Genomic DNA, 19,221 nt, shown 5'->3' on the forward strand with positions numbered 1-19,221 from the left:
ATTTCACTGCTGAAAGGTCTGGCTCTAATTTTTAGACTATGCCCCCTAGTCCTAGACTCCACAACCAGCGGAAATAGTTTCTCTCTCTCTACCCTATCTGTTCCCCTTAATACCCTGAAAACTTTGATCAGATTACCCCTTAACCTGCTAAATTCCAGGGAATACAACCCTAATTTGTGTAATCTCTCCTCGTAACTAAACCTCGAGTCCGGGTATCATTCATTATTGCAAAACAATTGTTTTCTTTTAAAGGGTTTCCTCATTTTCTCTCAAGCCACTTCCATCTTCCGTCTCCTAAATCCATCCTTTTCTTAAAAAAAACAGGTGAGAAGGATATTGAGGGCCACCTCACCAGACTCTATTAATTCATATTATTGGTCAAAACAACATTAAACGTGCCCTCCTTACCTCAACCGGTTTTAACTACCGCACCCATATAATTCAACCAGGATTGCCAAACCTGTACAGCAATTCAGAGAGTGAAAGTCAGTCAATAACATAGGCTGTAAACTTTCTCCTAATCCTCTACCAATGCTATATACCAGCCATCGGATTTTCTCTCCCTATGGGAAGGGCCCACCACTTGGTTCCTCCCACCACTCCACTGGGATGACACTGGGAAGCTACGGTTTAGGAAATTGGGGGGGTGCAGTTTCAAACTAGGTCATGAATATTATTTTTATTAAATAAATAAAATCATATTAATAATCAACAGCAAATACAAATCTTGCAGAACAATTCCATTATTGAAAAGTTGCAGTTAATTTCCCACTTTCAATAATACCATATAATAAATCCTTTACATTATGTAATGGAGAAGTACAGATAACCTCTGGTCAGGTTGTTAGCCAGGACATCAAGAGAACACCCTGTTTTTCCTTAGAGAGTGATATGAGATCTTTAATCTCCACTTGGTCAGGGCTGGAGCTGAACCTCTCATCCAGCAGCTCCACGTGACTTATTTATATTGATATTGCTCAGCCATGTTGCTAAGAGCAACAAACTATCGGTGAAAATCCCAACGAGCTGCAGCAGAGGTTGTGATCGGAGACACTGATAGAAGAATCTATCTCTTGGGAGTGGAGGGTGGGAGATATCTAACCAGGAGCTGGCTGCAGGCCATCCAACATCACCCACCAAAACCCAATGACGCTGGAGCACTCCAACAAGAAACAGATCACAATCCATCCACACAGCTCCAGCATACAGAGGTTAAGGCAGATAAATTCAAATAGGCCAGTAAAGTCACAGTCATAGAGTTATACAGCACAGAAAGAGGCCCTTCGGCCCATCGTGTCCGCGCCGGCCATCAAGCCCTGTCTATTCTAATCCCATTTGCCAGCACTCGGTCCGTAGCCTTGTATGCTATGGCGTTTCAAGTGCTCATCTAAATGCTTCTTGAATGTTGTGAGGGTTCCTGCCTCTACCACCCTTTCAGGCAGTGAGTTCCAGATTCCAACCACCCTCTGGGTGAAAAGGTTTTTCCTCAAATCCCCTCTAAACCTCCTGCCCCTTACCTTGAAACTATGCCCCCTGGTTATTGACCCCTCTACTAAGGGGAAAAGTTCCTTTCTAACTACCCTATCTATGCCCCTCATCATTTTGTATACCTCAATCAGGTCCCCCCTCAGCCTTCTCTGCTCCAAGGAAAACAACCCCAGTCTGTCCAGTCTTTCTTCATAGCTGAAGCACTCCAGCCCAGGTAACATCCTGGTGAATCTCCTCTGCACCCTCTCCAATGCAATCACATCCTTGCTATAGTGTGGCGACCACAATCAAATAAGAGCCACGATCAGTTAACTTGGACCAAAAAAGTAGCAGGTGGCTTCATTTTTTAATCTGGTTTCAGACACTGAAAACCCAAATCATTTTCAATCTATCAACCAAGGTAGAAATACCGATTATACAAAAAACAGAAAACACCACAAGAGAAACAAATTTCTGTCCATTTTAGGATAATACAACGGTTTGAAAACCAGGGGAGTCGAGGGTTATGGCGAGCGGGCAGGGAAGTGGAGTTGAGGCCAAGATCAGATCAGCCATGATCTTATTGAATGGCGGAGCAGGCTCGAGGGGCCGAATGGCCGACTCCTGCTCCTACGTCTTATGTTCTTCTGACTGAGCTTTCTCATCAGTCAGTTGGCTTCAGGGTTTCTGGACCTGCACCAGCGAGTATTAAATATTCAAGTGTTTACATAACACACGTTTGAGCTATTTTTTTCCCCCACAGCTAACAGAGCAATCTATACGAAGAATGTGTGAGTGGTTTCCCAGCTTTGCATTGAGAGGACCCCCACATATCTTGACATTCTCAGGCACCCTTGAAAATATTAAAACACTGATGGGAATCCCAGTCATTAAATTGCAAAAGATGCTCTCACGGCAGACGGTGTTTTTTAAAATTAGCATATGTGGAATATATACACAGCAACAGTGAATAATGTTCTAGGAAGTGAACAAATGCAGAACCCTGGACAAAACCGCAGGTTCCTGGGATCCACTTCATGGACCAGCAACCCGTGATTGAAAACCGACAAACTAGGGGATATACCAGTCTGAAAACTGGTTAATGCACGACACTATTGCATGCGAGTCGCTGATGCTCAGAACGTGATGGTCTCAATTATACCTGCCAAGTCCTTCAATTATTTAATAAGTCTGCATAAGCAAATTAGATCTCATTAGCAATATTCATTTATATCTCTAATGATTAAACTCAAAGTTTTGTAAAGATAGGACTTGAGCTGTGGTAAAAGTCTATTTTCTTTTTAAAGACATATATAGAATCAGAACAGCACAGTAGGAGGTCATTCGGCCCGTCGAGCCCGTGCCGGCTCTCTACAAGAGCACCTCAGCTAATCCCAAACCCCTGCCCTTTCCCCGTAGCCATATAAATGATATTCCGCTATAAATATTGACCGCAATTTGCACTGCCCTGCAACCCGCTTCAGACATTGAAACAGAATTAAAACCGCAACTAAAATCAGGAATGTAGCTCGTTGCAACCAGAATAAAAATTCATTTTCACTTGTGCTTTGCTAACCTTTGATCTGAAGTGCCTGTCGGTCATGCACACCGATACGCAGGCAGTACTGGGGGGTGGCTCACAGTTACTGGTGCTTGGGCTCGTTTCTATTCCAAGACTTTTTTTTTTGGAGGGGGGCAGTCCGTCGGCCCCACTTTCTGCGCTTGGCCTCTCTTCCAGCTGGGCGAGACTGCCGAGCAGAGCTGCAGCACTCCAGCACAAGCGTTGCTTTGTGAGTAAGCCAGTGCCAGCTGTGCATCCAAACGCCCCCCCCCCCCGCCCGCCCCGTCCCATCCCCGAGGGCAGATGTGAATGAGAGGCACTCCTGTCAGCTCTTCCACAAGTGGGAACAGCCCCCGCCAGCATCCAGTCAAGACTTGACTAAGCCTATTAGTCATCACTTACATGTTCAACAGGTTGGCACGTCTTTCTCCACAAGGGTTCAACGCAGAGGTATGGAGGAGTTGCTAACCACTTTGTACAAATTTTCGTACCAGTAACGGCCGATGACAACATAAAACAGAACAAAAATCCCTGCACATTCCTCGCCCTATGGTTCAACTCTTAGAGACATTTAGGGTAGAGATTCGTATGCGCTGTACCAATTTTCAGGCACAAAATGGCCGCACAGCTTACCAATTTAGCAGTGGGACTACCTGCACCCAATCTGCGCAGGCACTGATCCCACTGCTAAATTAGCGGGTGGATACCAAAAAACAAGCTTTAGGTCCCCTAAATATGTAAATTAGAGGCCCAACACCTGTAGAAGGGTCTCTTGCTGAAAGTTACCGATGAACAGTGCAGGCACGGGCCTGCCCTACTCAGGATTCTTCAGCGGTCCCAGCGGCCCCCAACCAAAGGCAAGTTTAAAATTAATCTCCACAGGAGTCACGATCGCCCCCCCCCATCCCACCCACACCCCCACCCACCATAGTCCGCGACCAGGGGTCTTCTTCATGATCACATTCCAGTGACCTGTGCTAGAACGTGCCCTTGTGTTGACCTCAGGCAAGGAGCGGAATGAGCTCAGCACCCCCCCCCCCCCACAATCATATAGTCTAGCCTCTCAACAATTAAAGGGGTCACGTTGCGAAGTGAGGCTCCCAGCATTATCCTATCTCCAAGCCGCTCTTTCGGATGAGACGTTAAACCGAGGCCCCGTCTGCTCTCTCAGGTGGACATAAAAGATCCCGGAAGTGAAGGGGAGTTCTCCCCGGTGTCCTGGCCAATATTTATCCCTCAATTAACATCACTAAAACAGATTATCTGGTCATTATCACATTGCTGTTTGTGGGAGCTTGCTGTGCGCAAATTGGTGGCCGTGTTTCCCACATTACAACAGTGACTTCACTTCAAAAAGTACTTCATTGGCTGTAAATCGCTTTGGGACATCTGGTGGTCGTGAAAGGCGCTATAGAAATTGAAATCTTTCTTTCTTTCTCTCCTATCTAACATGATTCATGGCCAGAAGCGGACTCTCACAACATTATCCCTTTACTTACGAGTCTCAAAGCATGAAGAATCGGCTCTTGGAGAAGGTACCAGAGGGCAACGAGCGCCCATGGAACCATGGCCCTGCACGAACCAGTTACCATTGGTTACACAATGCTGCTCCATAAAAGGCAAAGCGGAGTGGAGTTTACAAAGTACAGTAGTTTTGCCATTACATAAAGACAATCGCATAAATATCAATAGGGAGAATGGTAAAGAGAGAGAGAGAGAGACACACAGCGAAATAAAGATCAATTATTGGTTCATGAATCTAAACTGCCTTTCAATCCAGGAATCTGCTACTAACTGTACAGTGGTGTTCAAACACATTGGCCCCGATATTTACTGGGGAGCGATTTCCAAGCAGTTGGGGGATGGGGGGAGGAGTTGCAGATGGGAAAATCCGGCCGGCCAGCGATATAGCTGGAAGTGAGCTAAAATCTGAGGCACGCAGCCTCATTAAAATATTTAAATGAGAGACCCGCCTCCCGGGAGCGGGTTGCTCACCCGGCCTGGCTCCATTAAAACCGGAAGGGTCGGGGTCAGGTTTGAGATTTTAAAATGTTCTTTTTTATTTTTAACATCCCACCCGACCCAAACCCATGTGTTTTGGGTGGGGGCGGTGGGGGGTTTAATATTACCCCCACTGTGCCCCAAGTGCGGATCCATCCAGTTCCTTCTCTCCCGATGCTCCCTACGTTGTAAACATCCCCCCCCACCCCCACAACCCCTCGGAGTTCCCCTATGCGATTCTCTGCAGTCACTTCCAACTGCTGCTACACAAGTCCCAGTGGCCAGGTTAACCCGCCGCTGCTAGAAGCCCGACAGCATAGAAACATAGAAACATAGAAGATAGGAGCAAGAGTAGGCCATTCGGCCCCTCGAGCCTGCTTTGCCATTTAATGAGATCATGGCTGATCATCCAAAGTCAGTACCCTGTCCCTGCTTTCTCCCCATATCCCTTGATCCCTTTCGCCTTAATATATCTAACTCCTTCTTGAATATATTTAATGAATTGGCCTCAACTGCCTTGTGTGGTAGAGAATTCCACAGGTTCATCACTCTCTGGGTGAAGAAATTCCTCCTCATCTCTGTCCTAAATGGCTTACCCCTTATCCTTCGACTGTGACCCCTGGTTCTGGGCTCCCCCGCCATCAGGAACATCCTTCCTGCATCTAGTCTGTCTAGTCCTGTTAGAATTTTATAAGTTTCAATGAGATCCCCTCTCATTCTTCTAAACTCCAGCGAGTATAAGCCAAATCGACCCAATCTCCTCATACGTCATTCCTGCCATCCCAGTTATCAGTCTGGTGAATCTGCGCTGCACTCCCTCCATGGCAAGAACATCCTTCCTCAGATAAGGCGACCAAAACTGCACACAATACTCAAGGGGTGGTCTCACCAAGGCCCTGTACAACTGCAGCAAGACATCCTTGCTCCTGTACTCGAAGCCTCTTGCTACGAAGCAGATTGTGTGCCAGTGCTCTCCGGCAGACAGCAGTGCACAGCATGCCGCATGGGGAAGTGTAAAAAGGAGAATTAAACAAAAATATTTTGGGCAGGAGGCGGGGGGGGGGGGGGGGGGAGCATAAAAAGGGGCTCCAAATTAAATTAGAGAGAGTGTGGCAATTCACATCCAGTATTAACTCAGGATTTCCTTGGTTTTTAAACAGAATTAGAATTGAACGAATACAGCCCCAATGTCATTTTATTTTAAAAACGCTAGCTAACCTCCCACACACAATTCCTTCTGTGGCCAAGTACTGCACATGTGTGTGGGATTATGTTCAGTGGTGATCTGCTGCAGACGCTGTGATCTTTGAATCGTGCAATCTGCAATCGGAAAACAAGCTGAGAATGCCTCAAGAGAGCCGCTATGAAACAGATAAGAAATTTTGTAAAACGCAATCTCTTTCCATGTTTTGAACACAGAGAAAGCCCCCCTCTACCCGCCGCCCCCACACCTACCTCGTTTTGATGACACGCTTTAAAGGTTCAAATCGCAAGCACCTTCACAGAATGCGAAATCGCGTCGCGACGCTACTGGGTAAATTTTCTGACCGCGTGCTCGGCTGCCAATGTGGAGCCTCACCGCCGGCATCACCTATCGGGTGCCGAGCGCAGCTTATGACTTCCCGGCGTGCGCCCGCAGCGCATGCAACTTCCCGGACATGCCGGAGGACTGCAATCGGAAAATTGACCCTTACATCGAAACATCGCTTTTGCATCTTCGCTCATTGGTCCTCCTTGCCGGCAGAACTAGTTTGCCCATTCGTTGTGGGGCCCGGCTTAAAAGCTACATTTATAATATTGAAGCAAAAAACTACAAACGAGGAATCGCTGCTAATGGTTTTTTCCCCACAGGAGAAGAAAGTTGACTGTTGCCTTTTTTTTTTTTCGTTGTTGTTCTAAAATAATTCAGTTCTTTTTCTGGAACCCGTTCCAAAGACAACAAAGTGGGCGGCATGCAGGCCAAAAATTTAATTCTTAAAAACCCTTTCCTCTGCAGTCACTTTTATGACTTATTCTCATCCGTTCTTTGTTAAGGAAGGTCTATTGTCTGGCCATTTGTCATTTTAATACTGCATTATTGCTGGGATATAAGTAGTCATTTCCTTTTAGTATTGGCTCTTAATCCTCATTAGATCAATTGCAGCTTCCTGAAATCCTGGCCCAAATCCAACATACACTTTGTAATAGGACATATTTGAAGGATTTTTTTCCCTTGTGGGTTTTTGTGTCCTTGCTATGCAAAGGAAACACCTTCAAATGCATTTTTCTTTCTCAAACAGATGTGTCTTCAAGCATGTGTTACAAAACAATTAAAAATTCAATAGTTTTTAAGTACATTTTGTGTCACGGAAGGAGGAGCGGCTGGTGAGCAGGCCCGGGCGTTGGGCTGAAGATTGTCGGACAGGAGGAATGGTGGAAATGGAATGGCGGAAATGGAATGGCGGCGCGCACCGACGCAGCGGCTTTGCTTCTCCCAGTCATGGGAGCTTGCAAGATCACATTTCGTTGTTCATGTACTTGTGCAATGACAATAAAGTTGAATTATTATTATTATTATATGGAACACTTTCCATCTCGGGCATTCCAGTGCCAGTATCAAAGGCTCCCAGGTCGGGTATAGCCGGGTTAGATGCAGAGTAAAGTTCCCTCTACCGTGCCAACAATGTGTCTCAGCCACAACCTCTGGAGATTACCCCCCCTACCTCACCAGTGTGACATTTTTCTATCTCCTACACAAGCCTTTCTGTGGCCCCATTGAGTGCAGCTGCCAATTTCCTGCCGGTTAGTACCAACGTACGGGCAATTTTCAGGCTGTGGCTCCATGCCCACTAGGAGCTCAGTCAAGACAGGCCCAAACTCAGGTCATGTTAAACCCTTAACAGCCGGTAGACAGGAGGTTTTCAATTCATCCACTTGGGCTGGATTTGAAACCAGGCCTCAAGAGAGGAAAGGAGATTTGATCTTTCTGTTCACATCCTGATCTATTTCACTTTCACGCCAACTACAAGCCATTAAGCAGCAACACCAGCGCTGCAACATGAAGATCACACTTTTACTACAAATTGCCACCTCTTCCTTTGTCACCATCAACAACAACTTGCATTTATATAGCACCTTTAACGTAGTAAAACGTCCCAAGGCGCTTCATAGGAGTGTTGGAGAACAAATTTGACACCGAGCCACAAAAGGAGTATTAGGGTAGATGAAAGAGGTAGATTTTAAGGAGCGTCTTAAAAGGAGGAAAGCGAGGTAGAGAGGTGGAGAGGTTTAGGCAGGGAATTCCAGAGCTTAGGGGCTTGGCAGCTGAAGGCACGGCCAACAATGGTGAAGCGATTAAAAATCGGGGATGCTCAAGAGGCCAGAATTAGAGGAGCGCAGATATCCCGGGGGGGGGGGGGTGGTTGTGGGGCTGGAGGAGATTACAGAGATAGGGAGGGGCGAGGCCATGGAGGGATTTGAAAACAAGGATGAGAATTTTAAAATCGAGGCGTTGCTTAATGGCGAGCACATTCACTCTGTTAATGCTGGTCAGTGTTTTTGGACATTAATGGCGAGCACATACACTCTGTAATGCTGGTCAGTGTTTTTGGACATTAATGGCGAGCACATTCACTCTGTTAATGCTGGTCAGTGTTTTTGGACATTAATGGCGAGCACATTCACTGTAATGCTGGTCAGTGTATTTGGACATTAATGGCGAGCACATTCACTGTTAATGCTGGTCAGTGTATTTGGACATTAATGGCGAGCACATTCACTGTTAATGCTGGTCAGTGTTTTTGGACATTAATGGCGAGCACATTCACTCTGTTAATGCTGGTCAGTGTATTTGGACATTAATGGCGAGCACATTCACTCTGTTAATGCTGGTCAGTGTTTTTGGACATTAATGGCGAGCACATTCACTCTGTTAATGCTGGTCAGTGTATTTGGACATTAATGGCGAGCACATTCACTCTGTTAATGCTGGTCAGTGTTTTTGGACATTAATGGCGAGCACATTCACTCTGTTAATGCTGGTCAGTGTTTTTGGACATTAATGGCGAGCACATTCACTGTTAATGCTGGTCAGTGTTTTTGGACATTAATGGCGAGCACATTCACTGTAATGCTGGTCAGTGTATTTGGACATTAATGGGGAGCACATTCACTCTGTTAATGCTGGTCAGTGTATTTGGACATTAATGGCGAGCACATTCACTCTGTTAATGCTGGTCAGTGTTTTTGGACATTAATGGCGAGCACATTCACTGTTAATGCTGGTCAGTGTTTTTGAACATTAATGGCGAGCACATTCACTCTGTTAATGCTGGTCAGTGTATTTGGACATTAATGGCGAGCACATTCACTGGAATGCTGGTCAGTGTTTTTGGACATTATACATGTCCTGAGGAGCAGTGACGATAAAAGCATCGGCACCATTAAAGAAAGAAGAAAGAAAGACAGACTTGCATTTCTATAGCGCCTTTCACGACCACCGGACGTCCTAATGCACTTTACAGCCAATTAAATACTTTTTGAAGTGTAGTCTCTGCTGTAATGTTGGAAACGCAGCAGCCAATTTGCGCACAGCAAGCTCCCACAAACAGCAATGTGATAATGACCAGATAATCTGTTTTAGTGAGGTTGATTGTGGGATAAATATTGGCCCAGGACACCGGGGATAACCCCCCTGCTCTTCTTCAAAATAGTGCCATGGGATCTTTGACATCCACCTGTAAGAGCAGACGGGGCCTCGGTTTAACGTCTCATTCGAAAGATGGTGTCTCCGGCAGTGCAGCACTCACTCAGTACTGCACTGGAGTGTCAGCCTAGATTTTAGTTAGCTAATATTGATGCTGTACCATTTCCCCTTCTCCCCCTCCACCATCAAACTTAGCCAGCACCTCATGGACACCCTGCTACTTCCCCAGCTATCAACAGTTGTCTAGCTGGGAAGCTGCAGCTAGCTGCCTTTTTTTTTGGAATTATCCAATAAATTATGATGATACCTAACCAAAGTGTAAACCATTGGAAATGTTGGGACAGTGCATCAGTTGGAATACTATAAACTCTGCTTTTCCACCAATATTTTTCTCTCTCTCTCTCTCTCTCTAGGAGTTGACTTCCTGGGGTACATTTCCACAGCTGCCCTTTGGTACCTCACCCAAGTGGTCATTGTTCATGAGCGCCTTGATAATGAGTGCTGGCCAGCTATTCAACCACGGGGGCTTCATGACTGAACCTGATCCAATGTTCACACATTCCAGCAAGGGGTGCCATATAACTATCAGGAATGGGAGCTCTGGTCCAGTCCCCTCCGCCCACGTAACCCCCCCCCACTTCAAGGGCACTTAAGCACAATGTAGTACCTCGCCTGCCATCCCCACCATCAATCAACAGAGAATGGGTGTCAAATGTGGGATCTTCCTGGTCTGCGCAGCTCAGCTATTGTGGACACATTCACTGAGCCATCAGAGGTAGCCATTACTGTAAACTGTTCAACTCTGGTTCACAGATAAAAAGACTTGGCTGAACGATTTAGGTTATCTTATTCATTTAGTTCTTTTATCTATTTCTACTCTTTACTTTGGTCCATTATTGGAATGAAGATACATCTGTATTCACTCATGCTCCGTGTGAGGCACATGCTTTTATATACACAACAACTTACACTGATGTAGGACCTTTAAGACAGAAAAATGCCCCAAGGTGCTTCACACAGGTGTGGAGGTAACAGACACCAAGACAAAAGAGAACTCAGTAAGGTGCCCAAAATCTTGGTCAAAGAGGGGTTTGGGGAGGGAACTCCAGACGGCGGTCCCTCGGCAGCTGAAGACATGGCTGCCAATGGAGGGCAAAGAAAGGGGAGAGGCCGGAGTCAGAGGAAGGGACAGTTCGGGTTGGTTGGCAGTTGTAGAGCTGGAGCAGGCTACGGAGTTGGGGATGGGGAGGGGTTGCAGGGCAATGGAGGAATTTTAAAGTCGACGACGAGAATTTTTTTTAAATTTGAGGCTTGGCGGGACGGGGAGCTAAATGTAGGTCAGAGAGGACAAGGGCGAGAGGCAAGTGGGACTTGGATAGGATCAGAGCAGCAGTGTCATGGATGAGCTGGAATTGAGAGGTTGGAAGTCGGGAGGCCGTAAGAAGAGCACTGGAGTAAGTTGAATCCGATGGTGTTAAAGGTACATACAAGGGTTTCAGTGGCGGACGGGCTGAGTTAGCGGTCAAGTGGCCGATGTTACGGAGCTGGAAGCAGGCGGTCTCAGCCAACTTGGTGCCCTCGGCAGGGGACCTTGCCCACCAGGAGAATGTAGCAGAAATGCGGCAGGCCATTTTTTCAACGGGCTGAAAATCAGGCGACGAGCGCTACAACTTCCCCTTAACGCGCTCCTGACTGTCAAAACTCCCACCAAGGCTCTGGGGTTGGAAAATTACTCCAGAAAGCATCGGCGCTTCCCTTAAAGAACCCTTAGACGGTTACGCCGATAGGGTGAGATGAAGCAGAGTGGGAAGAGGCTCGTGTGGAGCATAACACGGGCCTGTTGGGCCGAATGGCCTGTTTCTGTGCTGCAAATTGTCGGCCACTCTATGTAGTGTAACCTGCAATGTGTCAAATCAGAATGATTGCCAGCAACAAAATTCACTCTTAAAACCATTAGTAAAGCGGGCAAGAAGGGGAGATGGTTTGAGGTGGCACCTTGGCACAGTGTGTTTGTGCTGCAACAGACTCTGCCAGAGCGGTAGGGTGTGGATCTCTGCCCACAATGGGGTTGATCTGCTCTAGAAGCACGCCAGTCAACATGTCCATGTAAGGCTCCATTATGCACTAATCCAACACAGTCTAAATGGGTTAACGCACCAAAATGGGGCCTGCAGAACTACATGGGGCATTAATCCTGCAGCTCGGCTTAAATCCATATTTATAACATTAGAGTCCAAACTACGAATGAGGAATCACTTCTAATTGTTTTCTCCCCCCACGAGAAGAAAGTGGACAGTTGCTTTTTCTTCTTGTTCCAAAAATAATTCTGCTCTTCTTCACGCGAGGCTACTTTACACACGAATCCAGCACAGTCTAAAATAGTGCACCATAGAAAAGTATAAACCGGTGAACCACCACAGGAAATTAAACCCACCCCATGAGCTCGTCATCTCGACTGTGCCGTCTGGAAGATGCGGCAAGTGAAGACACGGCCACTTCTCCCCGGGGAGGCGGGGGGGAGGGAGGGAGGAGGAAACAGCGGTGAGGCATCGACAGAGGACAAGCCACCACAGGCCACTGCTGCAAGCCTCCCAGCAGTGAATCACATTACAATGGCGGTAGAAGCTTTGGGAACGTGTGGTATTTTAAATTTTTTTGCTTCCGACTTCACCCGGGGGAATGCGCGGGGCGAGGGGAGACCCAACGGAAGGGGAGATTTCTTTCAAAAGCCCCGTTGAGCAACACGCTGAATCAAATCTGCGCAGATGTACTCTCAACCCTATTTGAAAATCTGCTGATTTTTTCTTACAATTAAAATGAGGTTAGAATTTTAAAAAATTTTTATAAACACAGAGGGTTGTGGAAAGTCCTACCAGAAACAATGGTGCGAACAGAATCAAACGGCAGCATTTTTTTTAAAAAAAAAGGGGAAGTGGGTAAATATTTGAAGAAGGAAAACATTGAAAAGGTTATATGCAGGTTGTGGGGGAGGGGAGGTGGTCGGTGGGCCGGGGGGGGGGACAAAAGACACTCCACGCCGCCACTCCTGGTGCACACTGGGAGAACGCGTCACAAAATGGGGCACTGCCGGTTAATAGGTGGGGAAAAAAAATCCGCAGGCTAGCAGTGCGCAATTTTTGCGATACATGTTCCCGGGCACACGGCAGGAACAGCGCAATGAGGTTTGCCCCACTTTCAGAGAGCCAGCACAGCCACAAGGGGCCGTACGGCCTCCTCCTCCGCTCCGAAACTCTCGCTGCCAATGACAAGTGAAAAGTCTCACACAGCGAGAACTGGAGCACATCAATTTTTCTATCCGTTCCCTTCTGGGTTTTTTATGGCCCAACAAATTATACCCGCTCAACAAATTGGATCTTTATCACAGTGCAGCATTGCTGTTTATAGCAAGATGATTAAAATCACTGACTATTGTCAAATCACTTGCCACCACTGTGACAAAATTTGCAATGTAACGGATAGAAAAATGTCGATCTCACTGCCCTGCTACAGTAGAAAAGCTGAACACCATGGTTTGCTAATTATACAGACAACAATGTATCATAGAGTACACCGTACATAGTCTTTGTACAATAGCCTCAAGGATCTATCTTCCAACATAAATTAACGCTTAGTAAACTGTTACCTTCGTTTCATTGTGCTAGCCTGAATCTCCTCTTCCTGTTTTACCTCAGGAGGGCGGTCACCATTTGCTTTCTCGCTCTCTTCACTATCTTCACTATTTGTAAAAGCCGAGGACAGTTCTTTCTTAGGTACTCTTGTTGGCGGCAAAGGAATTGTTCTCTTTTCAGCCAAGCGTCCCCGATTCTATCACACACACAAAAAAAAAGATCAAAAGATCGGAGTTATTCTTAGGAAGGTTGCCCGAGCATAAGAATTACTAAAATCAACCACCCCTCTTTTCAGTCAGGTTTCAAGTGGGCACTGCCCGCCCTGGACATGGCATTTCCCCCACAACCCCCCTCCAACAAAAGAAAGTACATCCATCGGTTTGGATGGATACCACAAAAAAAAGGTCAACGCAGGTTAGAGCCCAGATGGATGGATTGTCTTTAGGTCCCTCGACATACTTCATTGCTACGCACACTTTAACTAGCTCCACCGTAACAAAATACATTTTAACTTGGAACGTTGGAGCTCTTAAAAAGGTGTTCCTATCTTAAACAACTTGCACACTCTGAAGTGATTTCTCTAACTCTTATTTTGTACGCCAACGGCCTGATGTGATTTGTTAAAAAGGTGTTGAAATTACCGACCCTACCAAAAGGACATCTGAAAAATTCCATCCGAGGCTAATTGCAATAGGTTGCATGGAAATCTGTAACGCAAGTATTTCTCATCTTCAAACTGTTTGGTGGTTAAGTAAGAAGAGCCCAAATACACATTAACGCCTATAACAACATAATTTTCGTCCAACACTGATTATTATTATCCCTTGGCGGCTATTATAGACCCACAAAGACCAACTTAAGGCCAACAATAACTTTGAATGGCCTACGAGTGGGTATACTAGCACAGCATCACCATTTCAGCAGATTCCTCTTTTGAGGACAGTCACGTTGCCCCAAAGTGGACAATGTATTGAAATGATCGGATATCCACAAAGTAAACACATCAGATTTGGCCCAACTACTTGCAGCCTAAATGTATATAGCTATTCGACCTTATAGTCTTTCCACCAATCTTTAAGAAAGATGTTAATTAACGTGGAACAGTGACCAACAGAGACTTTGTTGTTCCAGTAAGTTGTCAAATCGAGTTACACATCGAACAGGGTGATCAGCAGAAAATTTAGTGCTGCAATTTCTTATTTTATTGTTATTTCCTCTTTAAGAAAAATCACTTCTGTCAGATCCCCCTCAGTCCACGCCTTCCTTCCTCGACCACTGAATGGAACTTCCCTTTCATTCTACATTGAACTTTCAATTCAGGCATGTGGCCTCGAGCTCCCGATAAAAATAGCTCAGGCATTTTTAACCTATTTAACTTGGCCTTTTACACCCACTTAATATTTTTCACCATCAACGAGTGTGCCTCAGAGACAGAGCTGGTAGCTGACACAAAATCCCTTATCGATGACAATCCTTATCTACCTGACAATTCACTCCTACCATCTGCCAAATTACACCACCTTACACCTTCATTATTTAGAAAATAAAGGATTATAAGATCGCAACTCCGAGTCCTTTTTCATCATGAACAACACTGGGAAAAAAAAATCAATAGGGCCCCCTGTTAATGATGACATGAAACAGTTTAAATTGATAAGTCTGCATGGTTAGATTGTTTAGCTACATGCTGCGTGATTTCTGCTAAAGTGTAAAGAGACACTTTTACCTGGAAGTTGAATAGCTCTCTGCACAGGCCGGTGGTGCGGCTGAACTCGTTACCGAGCAGAATTAAAGATGCACAACTGAAACACACATTATTTCTTTCAGAACAGCCCAAATGAAATAGTGTCCCTCTTCAGGGTTCTAAAATTTCTCTTCCTGTTAAATGACTAGTTTCGATTTTTTTTAAAAGTGCTTCCACGTTTGCTGTTTTTCATATGCCCGCCTTCGAAACATGTTAGACTTGGTGCATTATCACTTTACACTTAAAAGTAAAGGCTTCCTTTTCACTCTCAGCTAGAGATACCCAGTGGTCACGTGTACCGAAGCATAGACTTTAGTATCTTCCGGGCTTCGAATCATAGGAGGTAAATTGTGCTGCAGTTATAGGCCCCACACACGTACCAATGTAGCCCACAAAAAAAAAATCGCACCAACTATGAAGCTGTTACTTGTGCTTGTGTGACCGAGAGATGTTTCACTGTTGTGAAGCAGAGTGCAGTGGGCTTTCTCCCGGTGGTGGCAGACTGACCTTCCTCTGCCGACTTCTGGCTCCACAACAAAGAAGCCTTTTATGTTTGAGCAAAGTAGAGAAAAAAAAAATCCAAGAGCAGCAGTAATAAGGAAACAGATCATAGGACCAAGCAACCTCATCCAAACAAAGCGTGTTTGTGTACACCAGGATATAACCACAAGTGCGGGAGAAGGTATACCGGCAAAAAGATGTAATAGGAGACGTGAATATTAATTACAGGGAGCTACCCATACAGTTTGTTCTAATATTAAACAGGCCTTTCTAACCCAATGTGTTTAGGCCTTTCTAACTCAAAGTGAACAGGCCTTTCTTTTTTATTTTAATTCGTTCATGGGATGTGGGCGTCACTGGCAAGGCCAGTATTTATTGCCCATCCCTAGTTGTCCTTGATGAGGTGGTGGTGAGCTGCCTTTTTGAACCGCTGCAGTCCGTGTGGTGAGCATCCTCCCACAGTGCTGTTAGGGAGGGAGTTCCAGGATTCTGACCCAGCGACGATATACGTCCAAGCTGGGATGGTGTGTGACTCAGAGGGGAACCTGCAGATGGTGGTGTTCCCAGGCGCCTGCTGCCCTTGTCCTTCCCGGCGGTAGAGGTCGGGGGTTTGGGAGGTGCTGTCGAAGAAGCCTTGGCAAGTTGCTGCAGTGCATCTTGTAGATGGCACACGCTTTTCTAACCCAAAGTGAGCAGGCCTTTGCTGCAAAGTGTCATCATCATTACTGAATGAATTTGAAGCTTCCTTTCTCATTTGCACTTTCTCACACTCAGGCCGCAAACCATTTCCCAGCTGAGAGGGCAGGTAGGCAACCCAGTCTCTCCACTGCTACTCAACATCTAACTACAAAGATGGTCATTGGACAACTTGTCTGCTGATTTGCCCTTCTTTTGGAAAAGCCCCTCACTTTAACTGCAACAGTTTGCATTTATATAGCGCCTTTAACGTAGAAAAATGTCCCACTTTGTGGGCACAGCTGTCATTGTGGAACCATAGGTGGAGAACACTTTAAAAAGGTACAACATGTTGGGTACAGCAGTGAAATATGTCAGCAACCGTACAACCATAAATGTTGCTTGTTTGAACTAACAATGACATTGTCCAAATTGTCTGAGGTGAATTTTCACTTTCACTACCGGGCAAAATAATGGGCGGTAGTGGATCAGCTTCAACAGAAGAGTTAATCGGACGGGTGTAAAAGGAACGGCCGAACCGCTACCGCCCGGCAGTAGAAGTGAAGATTTATCCCTCTTACTCCAAACTGCCAAAGCGTGACCAGAGGTTCAAGCAAATTACGATCACTGCCAAAAAGAAGAAAGGGAGTGGGTCGGAGTAGATTTTTTTGGCAGAGGCTGCTGAAGACATGCAATGCCCCGACCAGAAACAGCGGCGGAAGCAGAATCCATAATAGCTTTTACAAGGGAAGTGGAAAGGGCAGTGCTTTCAGTGCGCCGGCAGCAGGAGCAATGGGCTGAATGGCCTCCTCCCGTGCGGCAATATTCTATGGGGATCATTTTAAACTGGCACACCCAGCGGAAAACTGACCAGATCGGGTTGGCCCTCCCTATTTTACACTCCGTCTGATTTTACTTTCTATCGAAGTCAATGCAGTGTAAAATCGAGCGGGGTGTAAAATGGCCAACTCGATCCCGTCAAGTCTCCCACTAAGCAGATTAGGTTAAAATTACCCCATGACTGTAAGCCTGGAAGCTACTGTTGACAAGATAACCGGTTAAATGCCTGACACATTCATTCGACATTATTTGCTATCAGTGAAGGCACAGATTAATTTAAAACGAAAGGGTTAACATCTGCATTCAAACAGCAGACCGAGGTGTCTCAGGCAAGCACATTAACTGTTTGCCCGTTAATATTGCCAATAATAATTTCTGGGCAAAGGACACGACAAATTAATTGCACTCTCTGTGTGCCTTATTCCTGTTAACTGAACAGCAAATTCGGTATCTATTTAACAGGAATTTACACCAAATACTGTACTGTGCTAGAAGTAAATGCATGTTAAATAAATGCACTTTTACAACAGAAAATATTGAAACACTAACCATGATTGACTCAAAGGCCATCAAAAATGCGGAGACAGATTTCGTGATTGCTCGCTAACTTGATGCAGCTGAGTTAGAAGGGGTGATTTTACTTGCTTAAAAATCTGTTCCATTTCCTGCTTTTTTCCAGTTCTGATGAAAGGTCATCGACCTGAAACGTTAACTCTGTTTCTCTCTTCACAGATGCTGCCTGACCTGCTGAGTATTTCCAGCATTTTCTGTTTTTATTATTGGTGATTTTACTAATTGTACTGAGTTACGCCCGTTGGGGGGGGGGGGGGGGGGGCACATATCAGAGGCTTGGGCGCGCACTCTCCGCGATTTTCCGCCCATTCGAAGCGCGTGCCCAAATTCCTGATGCAAAGCTCCCAGCGCGCAGAGCTCCTTGACCGGAGCATGGATTGATGAACTGATCCCTTTGGTGAACGATGTTTTAGCAGGAAACAAACAAAGACAGCGGCAACCAACATTATAGCACATAGGCTGTGCAAAAAAACATCCCCTCCGAGGCTATAATAAAATAAATATTGACTGCACACCAGGTGCGCACATTGCAGAACTGCACAGCCCCGCGATTCTCCATCCATTGTTATGGACAGAAAGAGAAAAAAACAAAAATTGCAGGCGCAATTTTACCATAGGTGTTCCTGCAGGTACCAAGGAGCCGTACATCAGATTTTTACCCCATAGGGGTTTGAATTTGAAAAATTAATTGCACTCTCTGTGTGCCTTATTCCTGTTAACTGAACAGCAAATTTGCTATCTATTTAACAGGAATTTACACCAAATACTGTGCTAGAAGTAAATGCATGTTAAATAAATGCACTTTTACAACAGAAAATATTTCACCGTGAATTGCTAACGAGAGTTGTGGCCAGCAGGTTGCTTTGCCCATGTAACTAGATGATACCGTCAATGCTCAGGCAACTGCAAGGTCCCTCTAGTAGGCCAGACTGAAGCTTGTAATCTAAGCTCGCTTTTTGCATTACCCAGCTTCCCTCGTCTGTCCCTCTCCCCCCTCACCACTTCAAGGCCTCTCGTCTACGCGTGACCTTTATCAGCTACGAGGGTCAGACAATCCAGGACCACAGACGGCTCCGAAAGCACCTTTGATGTCGCTTAAAAAAAAAACGACCACCCAACAAGCGATACGCTGGCATCAAAGCAAACTGCAGAGTAAAGGTTAGGGCAGACAGCATTCTCACTGCACCTCTCTGTGCAAAGGCAGAGCTTAAACAGCTCCTTAGCAAATAGTATATCTTGGCAAATTTGTGGGGGTGGAGGGGATTGCGGGGTTGTGGGGAGACTGCAATAGCTCTATTACTTCAAATGACCCAAGCATTGTACATGCAAAGCATTAGGAACGTTTGGTCGTGGGGGGGAAAAAGGTGTCATTTCTATGAAAATAATTCCAACTAATAGGCTTGTGCATTTCCACCTCAACCTGACAGTCACTTCTCACTGTAACATGTCCTTTGACGTTAGCTGACAGGTAAATTAGACAACCGCACATTGAGTATATTACTTACCTGTTATTCATCCTGAAGCACTATTCATTTACGAGTTCCTT

At 45.7% G+C, this 19,221-nt stretch overlaps 1 protein-coding gene across 6 annotated transcripts in view; it reads right to left on the reverse strand.

Annotated features, from left to right (window-relative positions):
- samd11 (sterile alpha motif domain containing 11) overlaps nt 1–19,221 on the reverse strand; it is a 301,407-nt gene that overhangs the window by 190,227 nt on the left and 91,959 nt on the right. For all 6 annotated transcript variants that reach the window (XM_085967340.1, XM_085967335.1, XM_085967339.1 and 3 more), the window contains exon 3: nt 13,357–13,538. In XM_085967340.1, the coding sequence (XP_085823466.1) occupies nt 13,357–13,538 (182 nt within the window). The remainder of the gene's footprint in view (nt 1–13,356; nt 13,539–19,221) is intronic.

This window comes from Somniosus microcephalus, chromosome 25, assembly GCF_052327205.1.
Source record: "Somniosus microcephalus isolate GS21.2 chromosome 25, FLI_Smic_1.0, whole genome shotgun sequence".
Lineage (NCBI taxonomy): Eukaryota > Metazoa > Chordata > Chondrichthyes > Squaliformes > Somniosidae > Somniosus > Somniosus microcephalus.